We start from the raw sequence: 24,555 nt of genomic DNA, 5'->3' as shown, positions 1-24,555 counted from the left end.
ACATTCATAAAATCTTCCTCTCCTTGCCATCATCTTATTTTCCCGTCTGCTCTGCAATCAACAAGCCCTGTGTCTAATTTGCATATCCGTCTCGCTATAACTTTGCTGTCAAGCGAGAACTTTTTTGAGACTCATAAATATTCAGGTGCCTCCTTGACCTATCTTTGTGAAACGTTGTCCAAGGCCAATATATCAATATTTATGAGTCTGCAGCAAAGCTAACGTGTCATTTAAATCCCACTTTATGGTCGCGATGCAATTTTTGCGACATTCCTACCGCTTCCAGACTCCAGTCCTTCAAGCAGTAAATCAAGCTGTTGTGTATCTATGACAGAGATTATACACTGTCTGCTTTGTTGGTTTGTTAGCTTCCCGGGATTTATTAGACCTCAGCGTCTTGTCGAGACGTAAATCTTAGCATCTAATTGTGTGTCTTTGTGTTATCGTGTAGAACGTGCGTTCGGCGAGGCCACCGAAGCTCCCGCCATTGAGTGCTGCGCCTGCGGAACAGCCAAGTACAGACTCACCTTCAACGGCAACTGGTCAGAGAAAGTCCATCCCAAAGACTATCCGAGTGAGTTCTGACTCAGACATGCGCTGTTGCATGCGTGCATGCAGTTGTTGCGTCTCCTTTAATCGGTACAAAGACAGCAGGTTTTGTGTCGGACTGGATTTTGGGTTGTCGATCTGCAAGTTGCAGTGACTCAAGCTGAGTTATGAGAAACAAGTCAGTGCAACCAGCCAAGAAGCTCCAGCAAGCAACCAAGATGGAAAAGGCCAAAGACGGAAGACAGAAACTTGTTTCTGAATCCATAAACTTAAAGGGATTTACTTACAAAGAGAGCAAACATGAAGGAGGTGCAGACGATCAATATGGAGGGGAAATGGAAGGGGGAGACGGGTGAGACACAAAGGGGAGAGACATGAAACAGGGAATCCTGGCGACGCAGAGGGAAAGAGAAGGTGATCAGAAACTCTAAACAGGACAGCGGTGATATAATCAGTGACAGGAAGTGTGGTGTAAGTAAACAGGAAACAGAAACATGGCAACCTCCTGGTGTTTAGTCCAAGTGTCAGAATTCATGAAATGACTCGCATATCTTTAATGGTTTCTAAATAACCGGACTTTTTCTTTGCTCAGTTAGATCTAGAGTGTATTTCCAGTGGCGGGGGCATCTTGAGCCTTGGACACGATTCAGATGCTCCAAAGTGTTGCACAAACTTTCTTTCTCCGCCTCTTTCAGGACGAGCCAATCACTGGTCGGCTCTGATTGGTGCGTCTCATTCCAAAAGCTACGTGCTTTGGGAGTACGGAGGCTACGCCAGCGAGGGCGTCCGTCAGGTCGCCGAGTTTGGCTCCCCCATCAAGATGGAGGAAGAGATCCGACAGAAGGTAGGGTCAACCGTTACATCTCCTGTCCTCATTGGACTAGAACCGACTACCTGTGGTACAAACGGAAAGTATCAGAGGATCGTAAAAATATGTAGAGAGGGAAGTCTTTACCTTACATTCATGCCACCGGCCATTTGTCGGGGGTATTTCAATGCTGAGACGTTAACCATGGGCAATATAAACCATCATTGACTTCTGTCATTGATGGTGGTATCCCAACATTTCGCATCTCGCTCTGCTTGACGTCACGATGATCTGAGCAACAACGGTTGCTGGGTTGCTAGCAAACAATGACCCCGTTCAGTGGGGGCACGGGGGAGGGGGGGGGTCACACAGATGGTTCGCTCCAGATGGAATGTGGTGGTCAGACGTGGTTGCAGCACAAGAGTTGGAGTCATGCCAATGCTCAGCTAGAGCTCATGGGTAGCTAATCAAAGCTAGTAGACTAGAACAGGAAGTTGGGTCACTGGACTACTAACGAAGAGTCCACAAGAGAAACTGCAGGGCTCACAGAGTAAGGGTTTGTGGGAGTTTGTCAAACGGTTTTGTCAGACGGTTTTCTAGAAAAGAGATGGACCTTTATTGGACATTTCATACAAGTGGACAGACCATAAGAACACTCTGCCGGTAGTGAAAGGTATATCTTTGCCATTTTGAGGGGAACAATAGTGTTTTGTTGGTGAGCTGTCAGTCCGCTTCGAGCTTGTCAGTTTAGGTTTTGGTTGTTTTGTGGAGACGACGGCGGCTGATGGGCAGCCCTAACTCCTCTATTGGCCGGTGCCCTGTTTCTCCGGGTCCAATAACAACCCCGACACAATGGGAACTCCAGCCCGTTCTGGAGCGGAATGAGATGGCTCGATTGTGTCCCGCAGACTGGAATGTCAGCCGTTGAGCCAATGGGGTCTTAATTCTTTTTCATTACTTTTGTTCTTTTTTAATCAATAAGATTTGTGTCCAGAGATTCGTCCCATTCACGAAAAGTTGAAGTGTTCAGTGTCTCTTTTACTCCGTAGGGATGAATGTCTGACTGGTGTGTCAGTTCACAGATGCTTTGTAGAATATTTAAGTGAGTGCCCTTTATTCTAATTTCATTAAAGGAATAGTTCCACATTTTCTGCCTTGACACACGTGTTCAATCTGATCTGGATCGATTCCAACTGGTTTTGGGTCCTCCTGAACAAACACCGAAGTCAAACTGTACTTTTAAAGCTTCATCACGCCTTTACATGGGTGTGATCACAACCTAAGTGGTCCTTCTAGTGTAACCATGGCAACTGCAGCGCAGATGCAGATGCAGATAAATACCATCTATGGATTCCACATCTGAGAAGGAATCCACAGGGCTTCTATATCGCAGACATGGACCACCTCCCTCTTCTTTATGAGTATGGAAATGTGGATTTCTCAGGATGACGTCTTTTAAGAGTGTATTTTCTTTTCTAACTACATCACATTTGGCGTGCACATGTGTATCGTCGATAAAATGTTGTTGGACGGACGAGCGCGTTCACCTTTTCAGGCTGAGCGAACATCAAGTGTCTGCAGTGGAGGTAGGAAGCCGACATGGGTCAGTAATCCCTGTCTTAGTGGAGAATCCCAAACATCCAGAGGAGCAATCAGCTGTGGTGATGTGTGGACAAAGCCTTCAGGCCAGGCTGTCCAGCTGAGCGCCGATCTGCGCCCCCGCTAACTTAACCCGGGCTTGAACCTGGAGCAGACCGGCAGGAGGGGGAACATCCTGAAAGCTCTCGCTGCGATGACGGACAACCAGAGACGAGCTTCTGCAGAGTGAACCCCGCAGGAAGACGTCATCATTCTCACGAGATGGTGTTTAGTAATTGGAATCTACCCCCCCTGTTAAATAGACGCTGACAGAACAGCCCAACCAGCCTGTGGAACTGCCGCTGCACGCGTTGCAAAATCATGACCTAAATCCATCATCTGTTAGTTTGCTGGAGTCAAACTTGGCCAACAAGCTGCGTCAGAGCACAGGGGCCCGCTGAACGGGGCCCGGCGTGCACGAGCCTGTGGAAAACATGTAAGATAGAGGTGATTTTAAAAGGCTTGGGGCTCTGTCAACTCGTACGGCCGTGCACTCGGCTCACCTCTGCCCCCACCCCCAGGCTCAGAGTCATGACTCCTGTGGATTTAAAAGCACTGGCTCCGCTAACGCACAGTTAGACAGGTTTCTTTTCACTTGATTCGTTTCCATAAGGCAAGTTCAGCTAAGTTTAAGCTCAGTTACCATGGAAACATTTGCTGGGAAACAGACTAAACATCATTGTTGTTGTTCTTCTTCTTGAAACACCAACCAATCGCCAATCAAACGAGATGAACTCACAGCAGATCTGTGATTGGAGCAGAGCTCTAAGCGCCTGACGTACAGCGTGACAGTAAACACGCATTCGTTTACTTCCTGACGGATCTTTTGCCGGTGCTTCATCGGGTTAAAAATCTGATCCAGACTATCAAAAAAAAATTCGTTTTTTTAATGTCACAGCGAAACAGAATTACCCCGCACATCTAATTATTGATCGTTGGAAATGTCGCACGCAGCCGAGAGTATAAAATGATCACACGAGTCGCTGACCAAGAAGTAACTTGTCGGGCTTCGTAATGCCACAGAGCGCTGACACAGGATAAAACTATCTATAGCCAGCTAATAACTGCTCTGTGAAATGCCACATGCTCTGTCAGGTGTGAGCGCGCTCGCCATCAGGCGCTAAAATGTCAAGTATGGCCGCCCAGCGACTTCTCGCTGTTAGCTTTAAAGGACAGACGGCCCAGTTCATCAGATCAGAACAAAGTTAATGCGTTTTTCAGCCGCCGTAGTGGTTCTATTTTTGAGATCTTGTCAATTAACTCCTTTAGAGACTGGATCTTCTCTACAGCACCGAGAGTCGGCTGGATGATCGGACCGCTCGGCGCTCGGATGGAGCTCCACCGCTCCTTCCTGATGGCTGACACCCGTCAGATTAAGAGTTAAGGAAGTAATGCTAAGTGATTTATTTTTTCCCCGAGCGTCTCCCGTGCACACGCCAACGCTCTCCTAGATTTTTTTTTTTTGTCAAGCCGTCACGGCGGCTGCGCTCCGCCGAGAGAATTTTCTCTTTTGTGGTGTTGCTTAAAATTCTCCAGCGGGGACGTTTCCTCCCCGTCAGGTTGGTAGTTATCCGGCGTGAGCGGCGAAGCGGAGTCGGCGTCTTTTCTCCCCCCTCCCCCCCTGTCAGCGTTTTACACTCGTTCTCTCCTCTCGTTCCATAAATCTTCATAATCGCTCTTTTTTTTCTTCTTTTTTTTACAATTCAGAATGTCGGAATGAACGTCGTTAAAAAAATGTGTTCAAATTGATTTATTTGAACTTGAAAATATATAAATTCACAAGTTTTACTCCCGACGGCATTAATTAGTCAACAAAACTTTAATTTATGGCGACGTTGGTTTGATTTGATTTATTTATTCTTTTTTTTCCAGTTATTTTTTAACTTTTTTTGATATGTTTTGTTTCCAAAAGTTACTTTTAATTTCTGGTTTGCACAAAATTGAACGAACGGATTTCCCTGGAACTTGGCAGGAGGATGGATTAAGTCTGATTTATTGATAAGGATCTGGAATTCCTTTACATTCCTCCCTGAATCCACCTGACATACCTAAACTAACCTTATTATTGATAATTAATCCTTATATTTCGTGGCGTTAGCAGGAAACCCCTTTGTGGGAACTTTCCATACCCTTCACTCGACGATTTCTACTCTTGATTAGGAGTAATTCTATTTCCAGCGCCTGCTCGTTATTCGTCCTCATCCGTTGGTTGGCGGCGTCTTGATGAGTTCACGCCGCTGCCTGACGAGCTGCCTTTCTCCTCCTCAAGGCGTTTTCGTTTTAATCAGATCCCATCTTCGAATTAAAAAAAAAAAAAATCCAGCTGAATATGTTATCCTTTTAACCCCGACCCTGCTGCTCTATCGAGGACGACCCTTTTTTGTATATTTCACACGTCCGATTTCACACCCCAATGTGTGTCTGTGCCGCGGCCCCCCCCAGGGGTGATTTGAAGCATCGGATTGGTCGAACGGCAGCTGGCAGTGAAGGGGTGTCGCACGGCGGCGAACTATATGTGGACTTAACTTCTCACCCAGAGCGAGAGGTGGGTGGAAGATGAGAGAACGCTCCACCCGATGGCGTCGTCTCGCAGTGTGTGTGTGTGTGTGTGTGTGTGTGTGTGTGTGTGTGTGTGTGTGTGTGATTGGTGCACATGTGGGAGGAGCTGCAGGCGGCGCCTGAGAGCGAGAGACGGTGAAGTCGGAGATTGGTCCACCACCACGAGACACGCTGCAGATTTTGGCGTTGGCGCAGTCGTTCCCGCGGGACGTTTGGGAGAAGCTGACAGACGGACGGCGTCTCGCGGCTCACTCTAATTGGCTGGGAGTTTCAGGAGGAAGTGAGCTGGATGGATGGAGATGAAGATGAAGACGCTGACAGCCGAGACATTTCCCTTCCCAGTTTTTGAGGGATTATTTTATTTCATTGCCAGTTTTAAAAAAAAAACAATTGTGACTGGAATGTTTCTGTAGCGTAAACTGAGGTGAATGTTTGATGTTCCGTCACGAATCTCCTGATGAAGTGTCTTCGAAACATCCCATGATCATGAGCGACGAATATGAAATGTCTAATAATCATTTCAGATTGTTTTCATCCTTTTTGAGTCGGTAAAGAAGAAAATAAAAATGATTTTCATGAGAATGAAAAATATCATAGAAAAAAAAAACAAAAAAACCTGAAAATAAGGATTTTATTTTGATTTTATTTTTACTGATGAGTTCGGCCTCCGGTTTTTTTTGTTCTTCCACCAATTTGTGAAGGCCTTTTCTGCATGTCGTCACTTCATCTCCTCTACGGATGTTTCTAGCGGACTCCTGTCCGTTCACATCACAGGAAGATCGCGATAAATGGAGGAGCCCGTGGTAATAGAATTACCGTCGTAATATTTCTCGCCCGCTCGTAAATTTTTAATAGGGTATGTCAAAAATGCACGACGCCGAGACAGAAAGCGGCGTCCACAGTGAATCGCTTTTACTCGAGGTTAAAGACCGCTGTCAGCAAACCGATGGAGGAGATTGAGGCGGCGGCGGCAAGGCGGTTTTTCAGGTCGGCCGGTGCCGCCAGGCTCGACTTGTCCTTCCTCCGTCTTACTTTGTTTGGTCGCTTTACAACCTGTCGGGTTTTATCTCCCCTCCCCCTCTTAAGAGCTGAGGTTAGTGAGGAGATTTTTTCATTCAGCCGTCTAGAATCCTTTTTTTAAGGAGCGTCCCACAAAACGCCGTTTTCAAATAAACCTAAAACTCAAATGTTTGAATTTACGTTCGAATTTCAAGCTGCTTGTAGAGGTTGGAAATTGAGCCTTAAATAATTCCACCACATCTGGTCACGTGATCGAATGGTGGTAATAAATTGCAGCAATAATAATAACATTTATTTGTATTGCTCTTTTCAAAAATGCATAAGAAAAAAACAAACAAACAAAAAAATAACAACAAGTGAAGAAATAAGAACAGATATATAAATATAAAAAACCACGTGGATGCGAGTGTTGATCAAACTCATAACGGGAGTCGGCGTTGAAGTGGATTTGGTGGTTTCATTTCCTCAGGTGGACGATTCCACCGCCGCCTGCAGCCATGTTGTTTTTTAATACATTGTCCCAGTTATTAAGCGTGTTTCCAGACTGAAGAGTCGGTCTGCTGGACGGCGTAGAGGAATAATGGCGTTCCTCCTCCCTCCCTTTTTGTAACTCGAACAAATCGCTCGGCGTTCCCGTCCGCGAAGAATCTTTACGGCGGCGTCTGCAGCATCTGTTCTCCCGTCTTCTGCTTCTGTGGGTGTTTTTCTGCCTCCATTCTCTCCTAATTGGGAATTTGTATTCATTAAAAAGCTTTGGCTGGAAGCAAAAAAAGATTCCAAATCTGCACCTGTTGTTTGTGTCGGCGGCGGCGGTTTTCGTCGGAGGCGGGTCAGAATTAACAACCCGTCCCCTCTCCTCTCTCATCAATAATCGCAATTGCACCGACGCCGCCATAATCCACCCACCCCCCCCAGGAAGGGAAGGAAGCTGCTGGCGGACGAGCCTGTCACGACATTTTGAAAAGATTTTTCATTTTTGAAGCTATTACCCTGCTTCCTGCCGTAGATTCTCATCAGGTTGGGATCTGATCTTTATTCTACTTTACATTTCTACTGGTATTTCCACATTTTAGATGGACACACTTCATTGGTAATTGGGGGTAATATTATTCACCCCTCATGTTGGGTTTACTGGCAAATCATCAACCAAATGTTTACCGACTAAAAACTTCAGTCAGGTCTTGTTAGAGCAGCGCGCCGACCTTCAGAGACTTCCTTTAGCACTCGAGACAGAAAGCTTGTTTTTTTACCCTCTCAAGGTTTAAATTGACATGAAGACCTCATTTCTGAAGAAGTTCACCCGCTGACCCAACAAGAAAACACTTCAGATGGGACGCAGAAGCTCTGAGATGCTGTTCTGTTAAACCCTGGAATTATGGAACACTCTACGGCTACCCATGATGCTCTACAGCCGTCAGTTAGAGAAGGGTTTTGGTTCTTCCCCATCCCACGTCTGTCATTTACAGCCGCTCTTCTTCTCCTGCTGTTTGCGTTGGAGTTGGAGGCTCACAAGGACACTGGCTTTATGGTGCATTCAAGTGCACCTAGTAAACTTTGAAATTTACGCTGCTTAGTAAAGCAATCTGCGTTGGTGCTAACAGAGACTTCGTGGTGCATTCAGGTGCGCCTTATTAAAGGTATGTGCTCTATGATAGCCAGAGGTTGTAAAGCTGGAAAGTTTTCATTTTCCTTCCATTAAAACTACGTTCATTTCCTGTTTTGTTGCATCTTAGATCGTGACTGGATGCTAAAACGTCTGCAGCCGACATACTACGTCGGTCATCTTTTGTTTGCATGGATGCTTTCAGGCCCATCCGTATGACATGTGACCTGTTGAGTGGTCCAATCAGGCGGCGCCATTCTTATGTCGTCCCAATCCCAGCTATTGTTAGAATAAAAATACATTTACAACCCAAAATGGATTTTGAGTTATAAAAACACAAATAAAACAACAATATTTACTTGTTTTTACACTTGGTATTCATAAATTTGAGCAAATATATAAACGATCAACAAAAAACTCTTTGCAGCGGTTCAGCTTTAAGTAAAGAATGCGAGCGATGCTACCGCTTGAAATACGTGACATTTGTCGCCTAAAGCAGCATGAAAAACACAAGAAGCACGGCTCATAAAAAGACCATTTTTGATGCAGTTGGTTATACGGTGCACGCCGTTTCACAGTTTTTCCTGTCGCTGCTACAGGCCTTATGAAAGTTTAATGAGCAGGAAAAAACCTGTTAATGTATTCCTCGCTGGAAAACTCCAGCGCTGCGACAGACGAGCACAAAGAGGAGCAGTGTGAGCGCCTCGGCCTTTACAGGCGTCGTCCGGCGTCGGGTGGCGAACATCGTCCCCCCCCATCCCACAGGTCATACGGAGCAGAATGCATCTGACCCCATGGTCTTTTCTTTCCGACCTTTCAGCTTCCTTCCCAAACCACCTTTTCCTGAACGGCCGTTAAAAACTGCTCGCCCAGACCTTCTCTCCTCCCTGTGTTTTTGCTCGGTGTGGTCATAAACAAAACTCCCTTCGAGTGGTGACTTTATTCCCACGACGGGCCCTGCGGCGCGGAATTCATCACTCCCTTTGACTGAGTTACAGCTCGGCTCGGCCCAAGGTCAAAGCAATTACTGGACTTTCACTCCCGTCTCGACCTCCTGCTTCTCCCCTTTCCCTCCCCCCTTCCTCTCCACCAAACTGAAACCGGCTTCGTGTTTTTCCACCTCTTTCCTTTTCCGAACGCTCCACCTGACACTGCTGCTCATGTCATCGTTTTTGGGTCCCAGTTGTTTTCAAGTCGTGTCTTTGAGGGTTGCTTTCTTTCCCACGCCGACAGGTCAGCGGCAGCGACCCGGAGTCCCTGATTTAATATCTCAGACGGACCCCAGCTGTCCGGTTTGATGCTGTAAAGAATGTCCACATGACCGACTGGGAGCTCTGAATGTCTTTACATACTCATCCTGTTTACTGGAGTTAAGGGGAAGTGGTTAACGCAGCTCAGCTTCCTGTGTTTTTGAGTAGCTGTACTCCTAGGAGTCACCAGGGGGCAGTGTGGTTACAATTCGGGCAAAGAATAAGTGAACGTGTACTGTTGCAAAGAAGAAGAGAAAAATTATTTTGTCTTAAAATCTCAATGACTGATTTGTATCAACTTTATTAACAGCGTCCTGGTAACGTCACACCAACGTTTTGTCTCTTGTTGGGTCTGCGAGCGTCGTAGTTTCACTATAGCGGGAACGTATTCTGTGTTAGCGGCCGGAGCGGCCCCTTTAAGAAGGTAGTCATGTGACCGAGGCAAGCATCTCCACAAGCATCAAGAGTGACTCATTTAAAACGACCACCAGAGGCCCCATCATGGCCGCCAGAGTAGCTCCCCTTCTCGATGACCTTGGCCTGATTTCAGAGGAAACATTCAGCAGAACTCACAACATCTCTTTCCCTTAACAGCGTCGTAACGACGCCGATCACTTTCAATCAGGCTTCAGCTGAACAATGACAAAAATAAAGAAACACATGAAAAGCGATCCATCCTCCTCCCGTGCTGTCCGGACGATCTCTACGATAATGATGCTTCAGATTTAAACCCGAGCGCCCGGTCTGAAAGCCGTTAAGGCGTCCTGGATGAGTGCCTGCAATCTGCTGGATGGCGCTCCTAAAAAAAAAAAAAATAAAAAAAAAAACTCCGTCTCCACTTTCGGATTCACATCAAACGCAAATTTCTTCATTTCTGCTGGAGCGTTATCATTTCCTCTCACGAGGAACGTTCTTTTAAAAGAAGAGAAAGTGCTTTCACGCCACTTGATTTATTTTCATTGTAATGACAACATCCAATTTCTTATCGCAGCTTGAAAGCGTTTTGCTCGTGTTTCCTCATCTGTCTAAACACATTTTTACGTGATGCCGCTGATGAGAACGACTCGTTTGCGCCTTCGCTCGTCATCTATCTTCCCAAACTACCTCAAAGTTAAATGATGCTGTAAACAAATGAACAAATGAGAAACTTAGACCAGCAGGAGATGCAGAATATTAGTGCTGGAAGTGGGATGAACTGGTGTTTGTGGTTTCCTCATGGTCACAAATTCAGGTGAACGTCGTCGGGACGTTGTTAATTAATAGTTCCAGGAGTCAGAAAAGGACGTCTAAACCGGAGATAACCACATATAGCTTATATTTATAAATTATTTTTATATATTTTCAATAATATTTGGTTAATATGAATCTATTCTAAGCTGACAGATGATTTTTATTTTTTAATATAGCACAGAAAAAACGTCTCTATCTCGTCTTCATCTATCTTCTTCTTCCTCATCGTGGGTCACGGGGGGTTGCTACGAGATAATATGATTTTATTTATTTTTTAAAATTCTGATTTATTGTACAGTTTTTTTCATCGTTCAATCGAGAACGATGTAACGCCAAACGACATAAGCCAACGTTTATCAGTAAATGTGCATCAACCATCCGGTGATAGCGATGCATTCACTGGTGGACCGGACCTCGTCTTTAGTATTTATTAATTGCCGCTGTTGGCTTCTGGTACCGGAGGGAATGGATGACAAAGATCCATGATGACTAATGTGACGGCGTTTCCTCAGGTGGAGGTGTCACACATTTACACCTGACACTGGTGTGATGGATTACCAAACCCTCAGGTTGTAATATCTGCACTCAGCGATACACACACACACACACACACACACACACACACACACACATAGAATCACTGTGTTCCAGACATACAGAGGCAAATCCTAAAAAAAAAAAGAAGGTGCACACAGTATCGTGGCTGTCATGACTAACAAACACAAAATGCATGTTTTGTAAGTGACATCTCTCGTCAAACGTCCACGTTCGTGACACGTTCAAATTCCAGACAAGTTACGTTGAGACAGAAATGACGTTTTTTTTTTTGTCGCCAGGGGCCGTCCTTTTTAAGGACTTAATTAGATGCCTTGAAAATAACGTAAAAACACGTATTAAATGTTAAATAAATATCGGTGTGATTTATGGCTGCAGGAATAAGAGATTGTTTTAGTGCTTTGTTGGCTTCCCGTTTGCGGTTCCGCTGCTGGCGATCGGAGGCGGCTGTTCTGTACGGTTCAATTACGACACCTCGCTTGAGGGACAAGTAAATTAGGACATCGCCAGACAGATGATTCTGAGGCACAGGTGCTTGATAAATAACCCGCCGAGCTGAAATTGTTGGGTGCATGTCAGGGAATCGTGTTTGACAAATGATGGAAGGCGTCTCGCTAAACGAGGCGCCCAGATTGTTTCATCATGTGGCCCCCGGTAGATTAAACATGTGTCCTCTCACTGTGATGGCTCTAATAAGTCCTTACCTGGGTGGGGGGTTGGGTTGCATGTCTGCCAGCGCGCTCACACATTTACCTGTGAATGTCACCTGACTGACTTAGAAGACGGACGGCTGGCCATCCATCTGTTCCACAGCCCCGATGCGGGTGTAATTGCATTGGTGCGGTGTTGATTTTTTATTAGACACCTCTTCCCTATTTCCCCAGGCTCATTTTCCTTTATTAGACGGGTTCTGGAAATACAATACGAAGCCTCACAGAGAGTCCCTCCAGCTGGGACTTCAATCCAAAGTGAGCGAGTGATAAGTCGACAGGACCGAGACCGTCAAGGGGGTCTGATGGGGGATGGTGCAGCGTTTAACTCTGTCCCATTCACTTGTGTTCAGATCAACAAAGAAGACATGAGCAGACTTTAAATTGGTCTGAGGACAAAAACAACAACAGGAAAAACTTCACTGTATTTTTTTTTTGTTTGTAGATGTGAGGCATAAATCCTCCTGACAGGAAATGTGCGTCTAGGATTCATCGATCTCATGGCAAACTATGACGATTTATTTTATGTGATTTATTTAACCTTTATTTAACCAGGAAAAAGTTCCATTGAGTTACAATAGCTCTTCCTGGCCGAGACAGACTTAGACAATACATAGAGGATAAGACAAGACCACAAACTGCACCATAAATGACATATTACGAATAAAGCTAATGCAGATAGACAGCTAAAAAGTCATAGGGTTAAAAAAAAAAAAAGATGCATTTTCTGTCAAGGTTGGTTTTCAAAGTTTTTTTAAAGTATTAAAAGTTTGAGACTTGTGGTTATGGTACTGGAATTGGCCAAAATTACAAGACTGAATAAATCAGTTGCCCCCAAGTGGCCAGAAAATGTCACTGCAGGTTTTTCAAATTTTATTTATTAGCTTTTTTCAAATCTTTCAAATGCGTTTCACTGTCGTCATCAGAAACAGGGTAAATATCTCTGTCCACACTGAAACAATTCAAACAGAAACTCTGCTTTGACTTTAAACACCTTCAGAGGAAGGAGGAGAACGAACGAGAGAGTCTCCAGTCTGACTCACCGAATGGAATGAATGAAAGGCTTTTAAATGGACATTGATTATTAAGGTTATAATCTGAAGCACATATGTTTCATAGGGTTTTATATATGTTTTATAGTTGGTCTAATAAATGGTTGAATTATGTTGTCGTACGACAAAGGAATGGGTTATAAATCCAATCCTTTTTTAATCTCATTGTTTAACAAGAGTTTATCTCAGAGTTCCGATATTTTGTTCCATCGTAGGGAAAGCCTTCCATCAGCTGCTCTGGGCTCGGCCAGATGGTCTGGACATAGATGTGGTATCTGCCGTCACCGGTTGAACAGCTGTGACTCACAGCTTCCTGTTTCTCAGGCCTTCAACCTTCACCCCCTTCCTACATGTAGATCAACACCTACCAGTCTGTCGCTTCTGTGAACGACGTCTCGGGTCTGGATCTGTTCGGTTCCGCCTGAAGAACCGAACAGATATCCTTCAGTAATTTCCTTCCCAATTAGTGAAAGTGTTTTTAATAAGTCTGTGTTACACTAGTTCTTATGGACCTGCATCACAGGTATGGGGGGGTGTGGAGGATCTTTAAACTTCTCCATTTCAGATCATCAGTCTCTCGTTCCATTAAAACCATTTTCCTCTGCGTCTCCATCCTCCTGCTCTCGTCCTCCGTCTCCTTTTTATTCCCGTCTCCCTCACCCTACTTTTTTTTTAACTCTCTTCATTCTGTTCGGCTCCATCGCTTCCCACCCACGCATCCTCCCCTCATTGTTTCTCATTCTATACCCTCCCTCGTCATTTCTCTTCCTATTCTTCTCCCTCCTGTCCTCACCTGACCATCCTCTCTACCTCCGTTGACCTCTGCTTCTCCTCCACTCTTTATCTCCTCTACAACATTCGGGAAAATGTAACGAGCATTTAAACTTTGCTAAATCACAGTCATTTTGTGACATTATGATAATTACCATAAACAAACAAGACCATTACAGGAAGATTTGCATCTCTTCCCGCCTCCACCGAGCGCTGAGAATTATTTCTGGCTGTGGGCTGCCATTAGCAGTGCTGAACTCCTTCACAGGAGAGGAGAACTTCTTTTCTTTCACCAAAACGAAGCGAAAGGTTTGAGAGAAGTGGCAGATGGTGGAGGGAGTGGAGGGAGTGATGGAAAAAGTTCATTTAAAAATGTTTATCCTTTCGACATATTCATTTAGAAACTCGGAAATATGTAACCGCTCCATCTGGGTTTCTACGATATTAAAAACATAACAACCGTTCAACTCATCGGTTGCCAGCAGCTCATCTCTTTCGTTGGACTTCCTCCGACCGATCCCAAGATGCTTTGCTCCAAGCGACGCCGCGTTTGCTCGCGGGCTAGCAATGACATACGTAAACTTTTGTTGTATTTTATAAGCTCCCGTAACTTGTCCGTCTTCCTCTGGATTCTCCGACTTCTGCTCCGTAACCGCATCAGTTGTCACGACAATAAAATCCGTGATTAGAAGCCGGTGAGTTAATAAGAATTACGACAATAACGACGTAGAAAACCTGCCCTGACTGCACAGACAATAGATCATAGATCACGATAAATCAGCGTCTTTGTCTGACGCCTGTCGGCGGGACGCGTTCTGGTCGAGGCTCAGTAATTATACCTGATGCATCCTGATGGAGGGTTCTGTAGCGTCGCTGAAGTGGCCGTAACGCTGCGGAGAGACGAACGAGGTGGTGGGGGTGCATTCAGAAAGCCCCATCCTCCCCCCCCCCCCCCCCCTGGAATAACAGCACAAAGCCCATTTGTTCTGAGCACACACACACTCCGATAACACACACTCCGTCCGGACCCTCGAGCTCTTGAGGAGTCACAAACACTTTGCTGTCCTTGGATGAGGTTGCCCCCCCCCTCCCCCTCCGGTAGATTCTCTCCTCGGTCAGTCGGTTTATTTCTTTCTTTGTCATCATTCATTTAGTGACAAACTGTTTGTCGTTTCCCTCCCCCGCGTCCCCTCTCCGTCTCTTCACAGGGAGACGAAGTCATGACTGTCATTAAAACCAAGGCTCAGTGGCCGGCGTGGCAGCCGCTCAACCTGTGAGTATCACCGACCGTCAGTCGGAGGTGGATAGAATTTTTCTATCTTTTGCCATTTTTTTTTTTTGTCTTTTTACCATTTTTGTGATCTGTCATCTATAATTTTTCTATCATTATTTTTCTGTTGATTTTCTACTTTTTTTCATCAATCATCTATCATCATTCTGTCGTCATGGTAATATATTGGCAATAAATGACGATTGAAATCCAAAGTCTATTTTTAAATGTGTGAATCTGAGAAAAACTCAAATCTTGTTTTGTGATTCTTTTGCTTGATTCGTCTGACTCTGGACCAGAAAACTCCACAGAACGAGTTCGAGAGCGACGAGGAACTTATCTGCACTGTACACACACACACACACACACACACACACACACACACACACACACACACACACACACACTAATTTACTGTATCTTTCACAAAACATCTGTTTAATTACCCCTCCGAGGGTTTTCTGTCATTTGCGATATATTGTGCTACTATTATTTTTACTAATGAGAACAATCGCAAGTATGCAGATATATGTGCATGCACACACACACACACACACACACACACACACACACACACACACACACACACACACACACACTCACAGGCTCTAAGTATGAATTATTTGCTCATTTTGCTCTGTGTTTCCAACTTGCAGTGAGGTCGGTTTACATTTATGTCTTGGTTAAGACGTCACAACTGACACCAAAGGCTGTTTAAAGTTAATGAAACGTCCTCTAAATGACCCCGTTAGCTGTTCTCCTGTCAGTAGTGTTTGTTCCGTTCAGTTGCTCCGAGCTCTTTTCTGCTCCTGATGGAGACTCCAGAGCTCCATCATCCGGTTATGAACAGCGTGTGACGTAACCGATGCAGGAAGAGTTGAATTCATTCTGCATCCATCTTATAATCCGTCCTGATTTGGCTCCTCCTCTTTTATCTGGCTCCTCCTCTTCAGTCTGCCACCCCCCCTTTGAATTTTTTCTTTTATTTTGCCCGTTTTTGAATGGGTTTTTTGTCTTTAGGATGCTCTTGCTTGCTGTGAAATCTTAAAACAATGGTGGTGAACTTGATTTCCAGGCGGGCGGCGCCGTCGGCTGAGTTCTCCGTGGACCGGACGCGTCACCTGATGTCCTTCCTCACCATGCTGGGACCCAGTCCGGACTGGAACGTGGGCCTATCGGGGGAGGATCTCTGCACCAAAGACTGCGGCTGGGTCCAGAAGATCGTGACGGACCTCATTCCGTGGGACGCCGGGACAGACAACGGCGTCACGTATGAGGTAATCTATCCTGACTGTGCTGCTAGCAGACTTAGCGGTCCAGATCTCTATATTCAGACTCTTCAGAGTTGAACTTACAATAACTAAAAAAAAATTTTTTTAAATTAAAAACTTTTTTTAGTTGATAAAATTCAGTCGAGTTAGGCTAGCAAGGCTAGTTTATTTCTTAAGTTTCTGTGTGAAAAATTGTCTTAAATTTTTGTAAGTCTGCACAGCTTGGACATCCTGGAGGACTTGGTTTAACACAGCCCAGCTTAAAATGCGTGCTTTTATTTATTTTTAAAGTTTGCATCATCGCTGCCACCTAAAGGCGAAGGCATGCAGGTACACGTCTTTAAGGTTTTGAAATGCAAACACATGTTTTTGTTTGCAGACGTCTCACAAATAACGTTTGTGCAGGAATCCCGTCCCTCACCCCCACCCGTCCACAGAGGACTCCACCCAGACAGGAAACACTAGTGGGCTTTCTAGCTCCTATAGATATTTATATCATTCATCGGTGTGACACTGGTGTGAAAGGGTTAACCTAGAGGAACAAAGCTTTACGTCCGTCACGTTTTCATCTTTTTCCCAGTATGCATTTCTCTTTAAAGCCGGAACCCGTCGCCACACACCTGGAAAGCGTGCCGTGAATCTTTGATGACACGGCTATTAGAATGGATATAATGAGGCACAGAGACATGAAATAGGGGGTGGGGGGGGGGCCTGGATCAGATGACTTATGGGGGTGGGGTGGAGGGGCTTTTTCAGGCCTGCCTGAGAAGAAAGCATGAAATCAATACAGCTATTTTAATATAGCTTTTTATTAAGGCTTGTTCATGCAGACGTTACTGATTCTGATCACATCCACATCCCTGGTTACCGTTAGCAACGCCGTAAGGAACACCGACTCCCAACGCGTCTGTTCGGGGAAGTAAAGCCGTAAAAAACCAAAACAATCGCCTGAAAGAGGCTAAAGAGTCGGTGCTGCGACGTTCTTCTGCTTCACGTCTGCCTCTTTCAGTCGCCGAACAAACCCACAATCCCCCAGGAGAAGATCCGACCGCTGACCAGCCTGGACCACCCCCAGAGTCCGTTCTACGACCCCGAGGGCGGGGCCATCACGCCCGTAGCCAGAGTGGTGGTGGAACGCATCGCCAGAAAGGTAGAGCGTGTGTGTGTGTGTGTGTGTGTGTGTGTGTGTGTGTGTGTGTGTGTGTGTGTGTGTGTGTGCACTCATTTATTAAATGAAACTTCATGAAGATTGTGTGTGTGTGTGTGTGTGGGGGGGGGGGTTCTATTAGACTATAAACTCATTATTGTAATAATCCCATAATGAGCTCTCAGTGAAATGAGCTTCTTAAAAACTACTGTAAGGTCTATAGAAATAATGTATAAAAATAAGAATAAAATAAGAATATATAAAAATAGAAATGTGTAAATGTGTGTGTGTGCGTGTGTGTGTGTGTGTGTGTGTGTGTGTGTGTGTGTGTGTGTGCGTGCGTGCGTGTGTGTGCAGGGAGAGCAGTGTAACGTGGTTCCAGACACCATCGATGATATTGTAGCTGACATCGGGCAGGAGGAGAAGGAGGAAGGTACACACACACACACACACACACACACAAACACACACACACACACCTGATTACCCTAAACATGACTCGGCGGATTACCCCCCCAGCTCTTGATGGAGTCTTCATTATGTGGCTGTAATGACTCCATCATTACTGCGTTCATTAAACTTGACCGTCTCTTAAATTAATTCTGTTTGCTAAACATTTATTTTAACTGTGGATGGAGCAGACGAGGCGAAACTGAAGGGGACACACACACACACACACACACACACACAGATCACTAAGACGCCGCCGGTGGGAGGAGTCTACCCACCTGAACACGGTCGCTAACTCGACATCTTGAGCGGTCCCTTCAGGAACACGTCGTTAATTACAGCGCTGCATCTCTGTGCTGTAAACGCTCGTCGGCAGACGGCGTCCCGACATCGCCGCGCGCGCCTGACAAACGGCGACCATCAAACTTGTGCTCACGTCTACGCTTGCGAGACGCCAACGACAAGAAGGACGACGAGGCCAGCTGTTCCGTCTGTCGACGCGGAGCTAACTGCCTTCCGGCTCGGTTGATTGAAACACGTCTGATTCGGGAGGAGTGGCTTCACGATTGTCTCCTCAACGGGACGTCCTGATGCATGATGGGATTTTATGTGACATCCTGCAGGCGCGTTGTGCCTTCTTTTATTTCCAGCGGCCTCATCGGGGGGAAAAGTTGCCTCGGCAGCAGAATTCTTAACAAGAATCTCCCACTGCTGAATAAATGTCCTCCTCAGTCAGTCATAAAACATTTGCCTCCTCCTCCTCTTCCTCCTCCTCTTCCTCCTCCTCTTCCTTCTCCTCTTCCTCCTCCTCTTCCTCATCTCTTCCTCCACCATTCCTCCCTCGCTCTCTCCCGTCATTAGACGTTATCCCGGAGAATCGGGCTCGCTCAGGCCCGGAGGTGCATCCTCTCTCACCTCTCCCCTCGTTGTCCCTCCCCCTCTGACCCCCACCCCCACCCCCCACCCCCCCGGGAGAGCATTAGTAATTTGCGCCGGTGCCTCTGTGGTTCCTTGTGGCTCTGCTGCCGCTGATAATTGGACAAGACGGTCACAAATCACTCCTCTGTTCCCCCCTCCGTCCCGTCCCGTCCCAATCAGACTCCACTCGGGGGGCGCCTGGTGGTCTAGTACCTGTGGTAATCACCTCTGGTTGCCATGGCGACCCGCTCCCCGTGTGATAAATAAAACTCGTCCGCTGCACGACGATCCTGGTGGAGTGTGTGTTAACATGCCGGAGGGGTGTGTTCTGTGGCGCAGACGACACGCCGGAGACGTGCATCTACTCGGGTTGGTCGCCGTGGTCGGCGTGCAGCAGCGCCACCTGTGACAAAGGCCGCCGCATGAGGCAGAGGATGCTGAAGGCCCAGCTGGACCTCAGCGTCCCGTGTCCACACACGCAAGACTTCCAGCCCTGCATGGCGCCGGGATGCAGCATGGAGGGTAAACACACACACACACACACACACACACACACACACACAGGAAGGGCTGATAATGTTAGCATTTGTGTCCTGTGCCTCGTGCTGCGTTCAGGACACATTCAGAGTCGGGAAAATCCCATCTCCGACTGCGACGACACGATTTACACCGACGTGGGCGTCATCATCGTGTCCTCCCCTGTGATTGGTCACAGTTAGTGGTCCAGTCGCTACTTAACCAATCACTAAAGATTATTGAACAGGTCTTAACATCAGTTCATTATTATTTGCGTTTTTAATATATATTAAAAAAAAGTTGTCGGCATTAGTTTTTATGAAGACGTCCGTGTCGACGTTACGACTGGCGTTATCGACTTGAACATGATTGGCTGCTGCTGGAACCGATCACCATATTGATCCGCATCGATTTCCATTTAAATCGCGTCTGTCCCTCGTGAAGACACACCTTTACTTTGAAAAATCGTTTTCCAACCAACCTCAAGAGTTTGCTTTTGTCCAATTTCCAGTGAAGTCGTCACTTTGAAACAGATGCAGAGAAGCGGCGGCGGCGCTCCTCAAACGTTCCCGCCCTCCGCTGCCCTTGTTAGCGATCATCACAGCGGCGCTACCTTGTTTTTGTTAGCGCTCCGGGCGTCGTTAATATTCACGGGGGGCTGCGAAGGCATCGTCCTGGTTGGAGATACCTGCGTCTTTCATCGGGGGGGGGGGGGTTCTTCTCTCTCGTCGTCCTTTCTTCCCGCCGTCTGAAGGAGACGCAGCAAAGGTCGGGCCGGCGATTATCACGACTCTCCAAGTGAAGAATAGGGATGGTTCACAACGGCTTCAAACTCCAGCACAACTTTAGAACAAAGCTGCTGAACAGATTGAGCAGAGAACAAAACCTGATGGAGCTTCATCAGTTTTAAATCCACAAGATGGGAAATATAAAAATAAATAAAAAAAATTTAAAAAAAAAATAAAAGAAAATTGACGACAAACACGATTGTTAAATCTTTGCCAGATGGATGAAAAAAAACAACAACAACAACCAATGTTGGCTTTCCTCTCTGAAATATATTCGTCCCTCTACGTTAGCACACCAGCTAACATTAGAAAACCATAATGTGCACCCTGTTTCTTATTAGGGGCTTTTGTTGGAATATAAAAGCTCAAACTGCAGAATCCTGAAGCCACGCCCCCATTTCTACATCCGTTTGTCCATAATTTATCATCCTGAGGGTGTCCAACATCCAAATTTGACGTGTTGCTTCCTCTATGGTAGAGAATATCACATGCCAAGTTTGAAGATGATCGGATGAGTGGTTCTAAAGCTGGGGAGGATAACAGACGGACGAAGGAACAGGGGTTCCTGACATTATAGTAGCATTATACGTCCTGGAAGCTAGCAGCTTTAGCTCTGAACCCTCACCCGGTGCGTGTTTTATGAATATTTTGTTTCCTTCCTGGTGGACAGAGCTGTCGACCTGCATGATGTCGGAGTGGATCAGCTGGTCGGCCTGCAGCGTGTCCTGCGGGATGGGGATGAGGTCCAGGGAGCGTTACGTCAAACAGTACCCGGAGGACGGCTCATTGTGTCAGCTCCACACCGAGGAGTCGGAGAAGTGTGTCGTCAACGACGAGTGCTGTGAGTGTGTCTGTGTGGGATAGGGATGACGCCATGATGCCTCCAAACTAAATGTCAGCAAATATCTTTAAATCCACCGCTGCTGAATGATGTAAAGTTAATGGAGATGAATTTTAAATGTCCAATATTTAAACTTTGTCTTCCTGGAGTCTAAATTCATGGCTGGAATGAGTCAAATCCAGTTTTAAATCACTTTATTCCAGTATGTCCCTTTTGATGCTGGCCTTTGCTGCCCCCCAGCGGCGGAAGAGTGTATTACACAAGTTTAGCTCCGCATGGAGCACATGATCAGCTTCTGATACGGGATCCATTCTTATACAGCAGCTTAAATCTCCTGAGAGTAATAGATGGAATGTGTCAGTGTATATAACAAAGAGTAGTCGAAAGCATTTATATAATAATAACAATGTTGAAGGAAAAACTGATCTAGAATCAGCATCTAGATCCACCTCAAAATGGAATCAATCAATCAATCCTCAATCCTCTTTGATCCCAGATTGACACGCACACAAAATCCATCGACATTGACATCTTGAGGACAAACCAAATGTTAAAAAAACAAACAAACAACTTGGTGCGATCGCCTGACCTGCGACCTGGAGGCGGAGCTAAAACGAAGCCCATCAAACTGACCTGAGGTCAGTCTGTGACACTAACCCACACACCATCCTTCCCACAGCACCCAGCAGCTGCGTGGTGACGGAGTGGGGCGAGTGGGACCCCTGCAGCGTCACCTGCGGGGTGGGCATGAGAAGACGCGAGCGCATGGTGAAGATGCCCCCCCTGGACGGGTCGATGTGTAAGACCGAGGTGGCCGAAGTGGAGAAATGCATGATGCCGGAATGTCGTGAGTTCCATTCCCTTTCATTCCTGCGTGTTCCAACTCTGTCTATTTGTTCTGACGGCGTCGTGTGTGTGCAGACACCATCCCCTGCATGCTGTCGCCCTGGTCCGACTGGAGCGAGTGCAGCGTGACGTGTGGGCGGGGCTTACGGACACGCCAGAGGATGCTGAAATCCGAACCCGCCGACTGTACGGAGGAGCTGGAGCAGACGGAGAAATGCATGCTGCCGGAGTGTCGTAAGAACCAAACCTGCTGCACAGGGCGTCCGCTGTCACGCCGCCACGCCTGCAGACGGTTCACACCTTCATGGGTCGTCTGCGCCTCCTTTAACGCCTCTTCTCTCCTCCTCTTCCTCCTCCCAGCCGTCGACTGCATGGTCTCCGAGTGGTCCGAGTGGTCCGAATGCAACAAGTCCTGCGGGAAGGGGCACACCATCCGGACCCGTATGGTCAAACTGGAGCCACAGCTGGGGGGCAGCGCCTGTCCGGAAACCATCCAGAGGAAGAAATGCAAGATCAGGAAGTGCCGGACGAAAACAAAGGAGGAGAGAGGAGGAGGAAAGAGAAGGAGGCGAGGGAAACACGGAAAAGACGCGGCCGCCGAGGAGCAGCCAGGTTAGTGATACACTGCGGTGATGACATCACAGCCGCCACGTGAGGTCACAGCTGCTGTCCGTCTCGTCCGACAGGTTGCAGGATGCAGCCGTGGACCGGATGGACGGACTGTACCAAACCATGTGGAGGGGGGATCCAGGAACGCCTGATGGCGGTGAAGAAAAGAGCAAAAGGCCCTCCGGTGGCCGGCTGTAAAGACCGCAAAGAGATCCGTGCCTGTAATGTTAACCCCTGCTAGGGGGGCGACACTGAGCCACGGGGGTAAGGGGAGGGTAAATGGGGTAATAGGAGTTCATTTGATGATCATGGTTGTAGTGGACTTTTTGTGTGTACAGGAAATTTAAAAAATAAACAACTTGTGTCTTTTCCACTGACACACGCCTTTTCTGCTTGTGTGATAAACGTATCGGTATTGGATGTGGTCGGGATTTAAAGTCGTCCTGTAAAAGCCTGCAGAGAAACAAACAAACAGACATTAGCCTCATGCCCACAGGTAAAAAAAACCAACAAAACAGTTTGCTCTGCAGGGACGGGCGTCAAAAAGGGAAATCCGTGTTAGTATGACAATGATTTTCCAGCACGTAAACTAAAAGTGACACCAAAAAATCTGATTAAAAAAAAAATCTAATCTGTAACTCGCGGATGAAGATCCGACCGAACGGAGGAAAAGAACGCTAAGCTAACCGCTCGTACGAGAATCCGACAGCTGGACGTCCTGTATATCTATCTAACCAACACTATAAATGACCCCCTATGTAAGTACTAAGAACACGTAAACAGATCCATTTAAATAGAGATGTTTTATACTGTTAGTCTTTCTATACTGTCCTGCTGTTAATCTGTGGTTTCAGCTGATGTAGCATTAAACCTGTGATCGCTCACGCTGTCAGAGACTTCTTTTTTCTTTTTTTTTTTGGCATGTGCAAAGATGTTGAAGTTCTGTTGGACTTTTTGCTTCCTCTGTAGGTGTTGTCTTTTCTACCGGGATCACAAACCAACCCCCGCAGGGGTTTCTCTTCTCGTGTTCAGTCACACCGTTTCTACCCTCATGTTGTTTTTAGGGGCTTTTAATTTTATTGCCTCAATGAGAGTTATTTAGTATGACTTTAGACTGTATTGCAGTGTTTGTTTTTTCTGTTTTAATAAGAATGTCTTCACCAAAGTTCTTTCTCTGGACGTTTTCTTGACTTATTTTGCTCTTTCCTGTTTTCACACCTCTTCCTCTTTTTTCTATTTCTTTCTCTCTGCATCTTGAGATTTTATAACAAAGCACCTTTACAATAAAAAAGTAAATGTAAAAGTCCTGACATCACTGGAATTATTCTGATCAACCTTATTACCTCCTGTTAAGAACTTCTTTACTAGTTTAGTACTGTTCGCTTTACCTTCTTATCACCGTTGCACTTTGTCCTTTTTATAAGATTTTTCTATTAGTATAAAATCACAATTAAAGTTTCAAGAGATGTAGTTTGTGCAAATTAAATTTATTCTTCGGGCTTGTGTGACTGCAGATGTTAGTGTCAGTTCATTCTTGATGTGATAAACTCATCTCTGCCGCTTCAGCGACTGGTGCGCTGACAGCACCGCTCCACTAGGTGGCACCAGAGGCAACGTGACGCTGAACTTTAACAGATAAAACTGCAGCAGTAGAGTTTTCATTATTCACATCAGGTCGTTGAAAAAGAGCAAGGGAGGGGTGGTGACCTATTCTGCGCTTTAAACTATTTTAACATAATTTAAAAAGATCCACACAAAGGCGTAGGAATGAGTTTAACATTGGCAATATGCAAAACACTGACAATATGCTATTTGATTTTTTGTTTTCTTCTTTCTTCAAATGTTCCTTGTAAAAACAGTGTTGTGCACAGCGATATTTGAATAATATATGTGTGTGTATATAAATAGAGATTGTCATTTGACTGCAGTAAATCTATTGAATTACTTTAATTGGCATTGTTCAAACCAAACAAGGAAATTTGGAGCTTTCATTAATTGGGTAGCCAAATAACAATCTCTATATATAAACATACTCACAATTTAAGTTTTTTTTTTCCTGCCTTTCATTTATTCACTTTTCAACATCCTAGTTTCATAATCCAGTCCTGTGTCTCAGGAACTAGGCTGTGAGGCGAGGAGGCAAGGAGAGGAGTC

At 45.9% G+C, this 24,555-nt stretch overlaps 1 protein-coding gene across 1 annotated transcript in view; it reads left to right on the top strand.

Annotated features, from left to right (window-relative positions):
* LOC137593554 (spondin-1-like) overlaps window positions 1–23,679 on the top strand; it is a 41,072-nt gene extending 17,393 nt beyond the window's left edge. The window contains exons 5-16 of the mRNA XM_068312367.1: window positions 452–574; window positions 1,245–1,393; window positions 14,954–15,018; window positions 16,091–16,292; window positions 17,296–17,436; window positions 17,791–17,866; window positions 19,141–19,323; window positions 20,776–20,946; window positions 21,626–21,793; window positions 21,868–22,026; window positions 22,153–22,404; window positions 22,479–23,679. Of these exons, the coding sequence (XP_068168468.1) occupies window positions 452–574; window positions 1,245–1,393; window positions 14,954–15,018; window positions 16,091–16,292; window positions 17,296–17,436; window positions 17,791–17,866; window positions 19,141–19,323; window positions 20,776–20,946; window positions 21,626–21,793; window positions 21,868–22,026; window positions 22,153–22,404; window positions 22,479–22,642 (1,853 nt within the window). The 3' untranslated portion in view covers window positions 22,643–23,679. The remainder of the gene's footprint in view (window positions 1–451; window positions 575–1,244; window positions 1,394–14,953; window positions 15,019–16,090; window positions 16,293–17,295; window positions 17,437–17,790; window positions 17,867–19,140; window positions 19,324–20,775; window positions 20,947–21,625; window positions 21,794–21,867; window positions 22,027–22,152; window positions 22,405–22,478) is intronic.
* Window positions 23,680–24,555: the final 876 nt, after the last annotated feature.

This window comes from Antennarius striatus, chromosome 4 (assembly GCF_040054535.1).
Source record: "Antennarius striatus isolate MH-2024 chromosome 4, ASM4005453v1, whole genome shotgun sequence".
Taxonomy (NCBI): Eukaryota; Metazoa; Chordata; class Actinopteri; order Lophiiformes; family Antennariidae; genus Antennarius; species Antennarius striatus.
The sequence above is the reverse complement of the archived record's forward strand: the minus strand, read 5'-3'. Positions and strand labels throughout refer to the sequence as shown.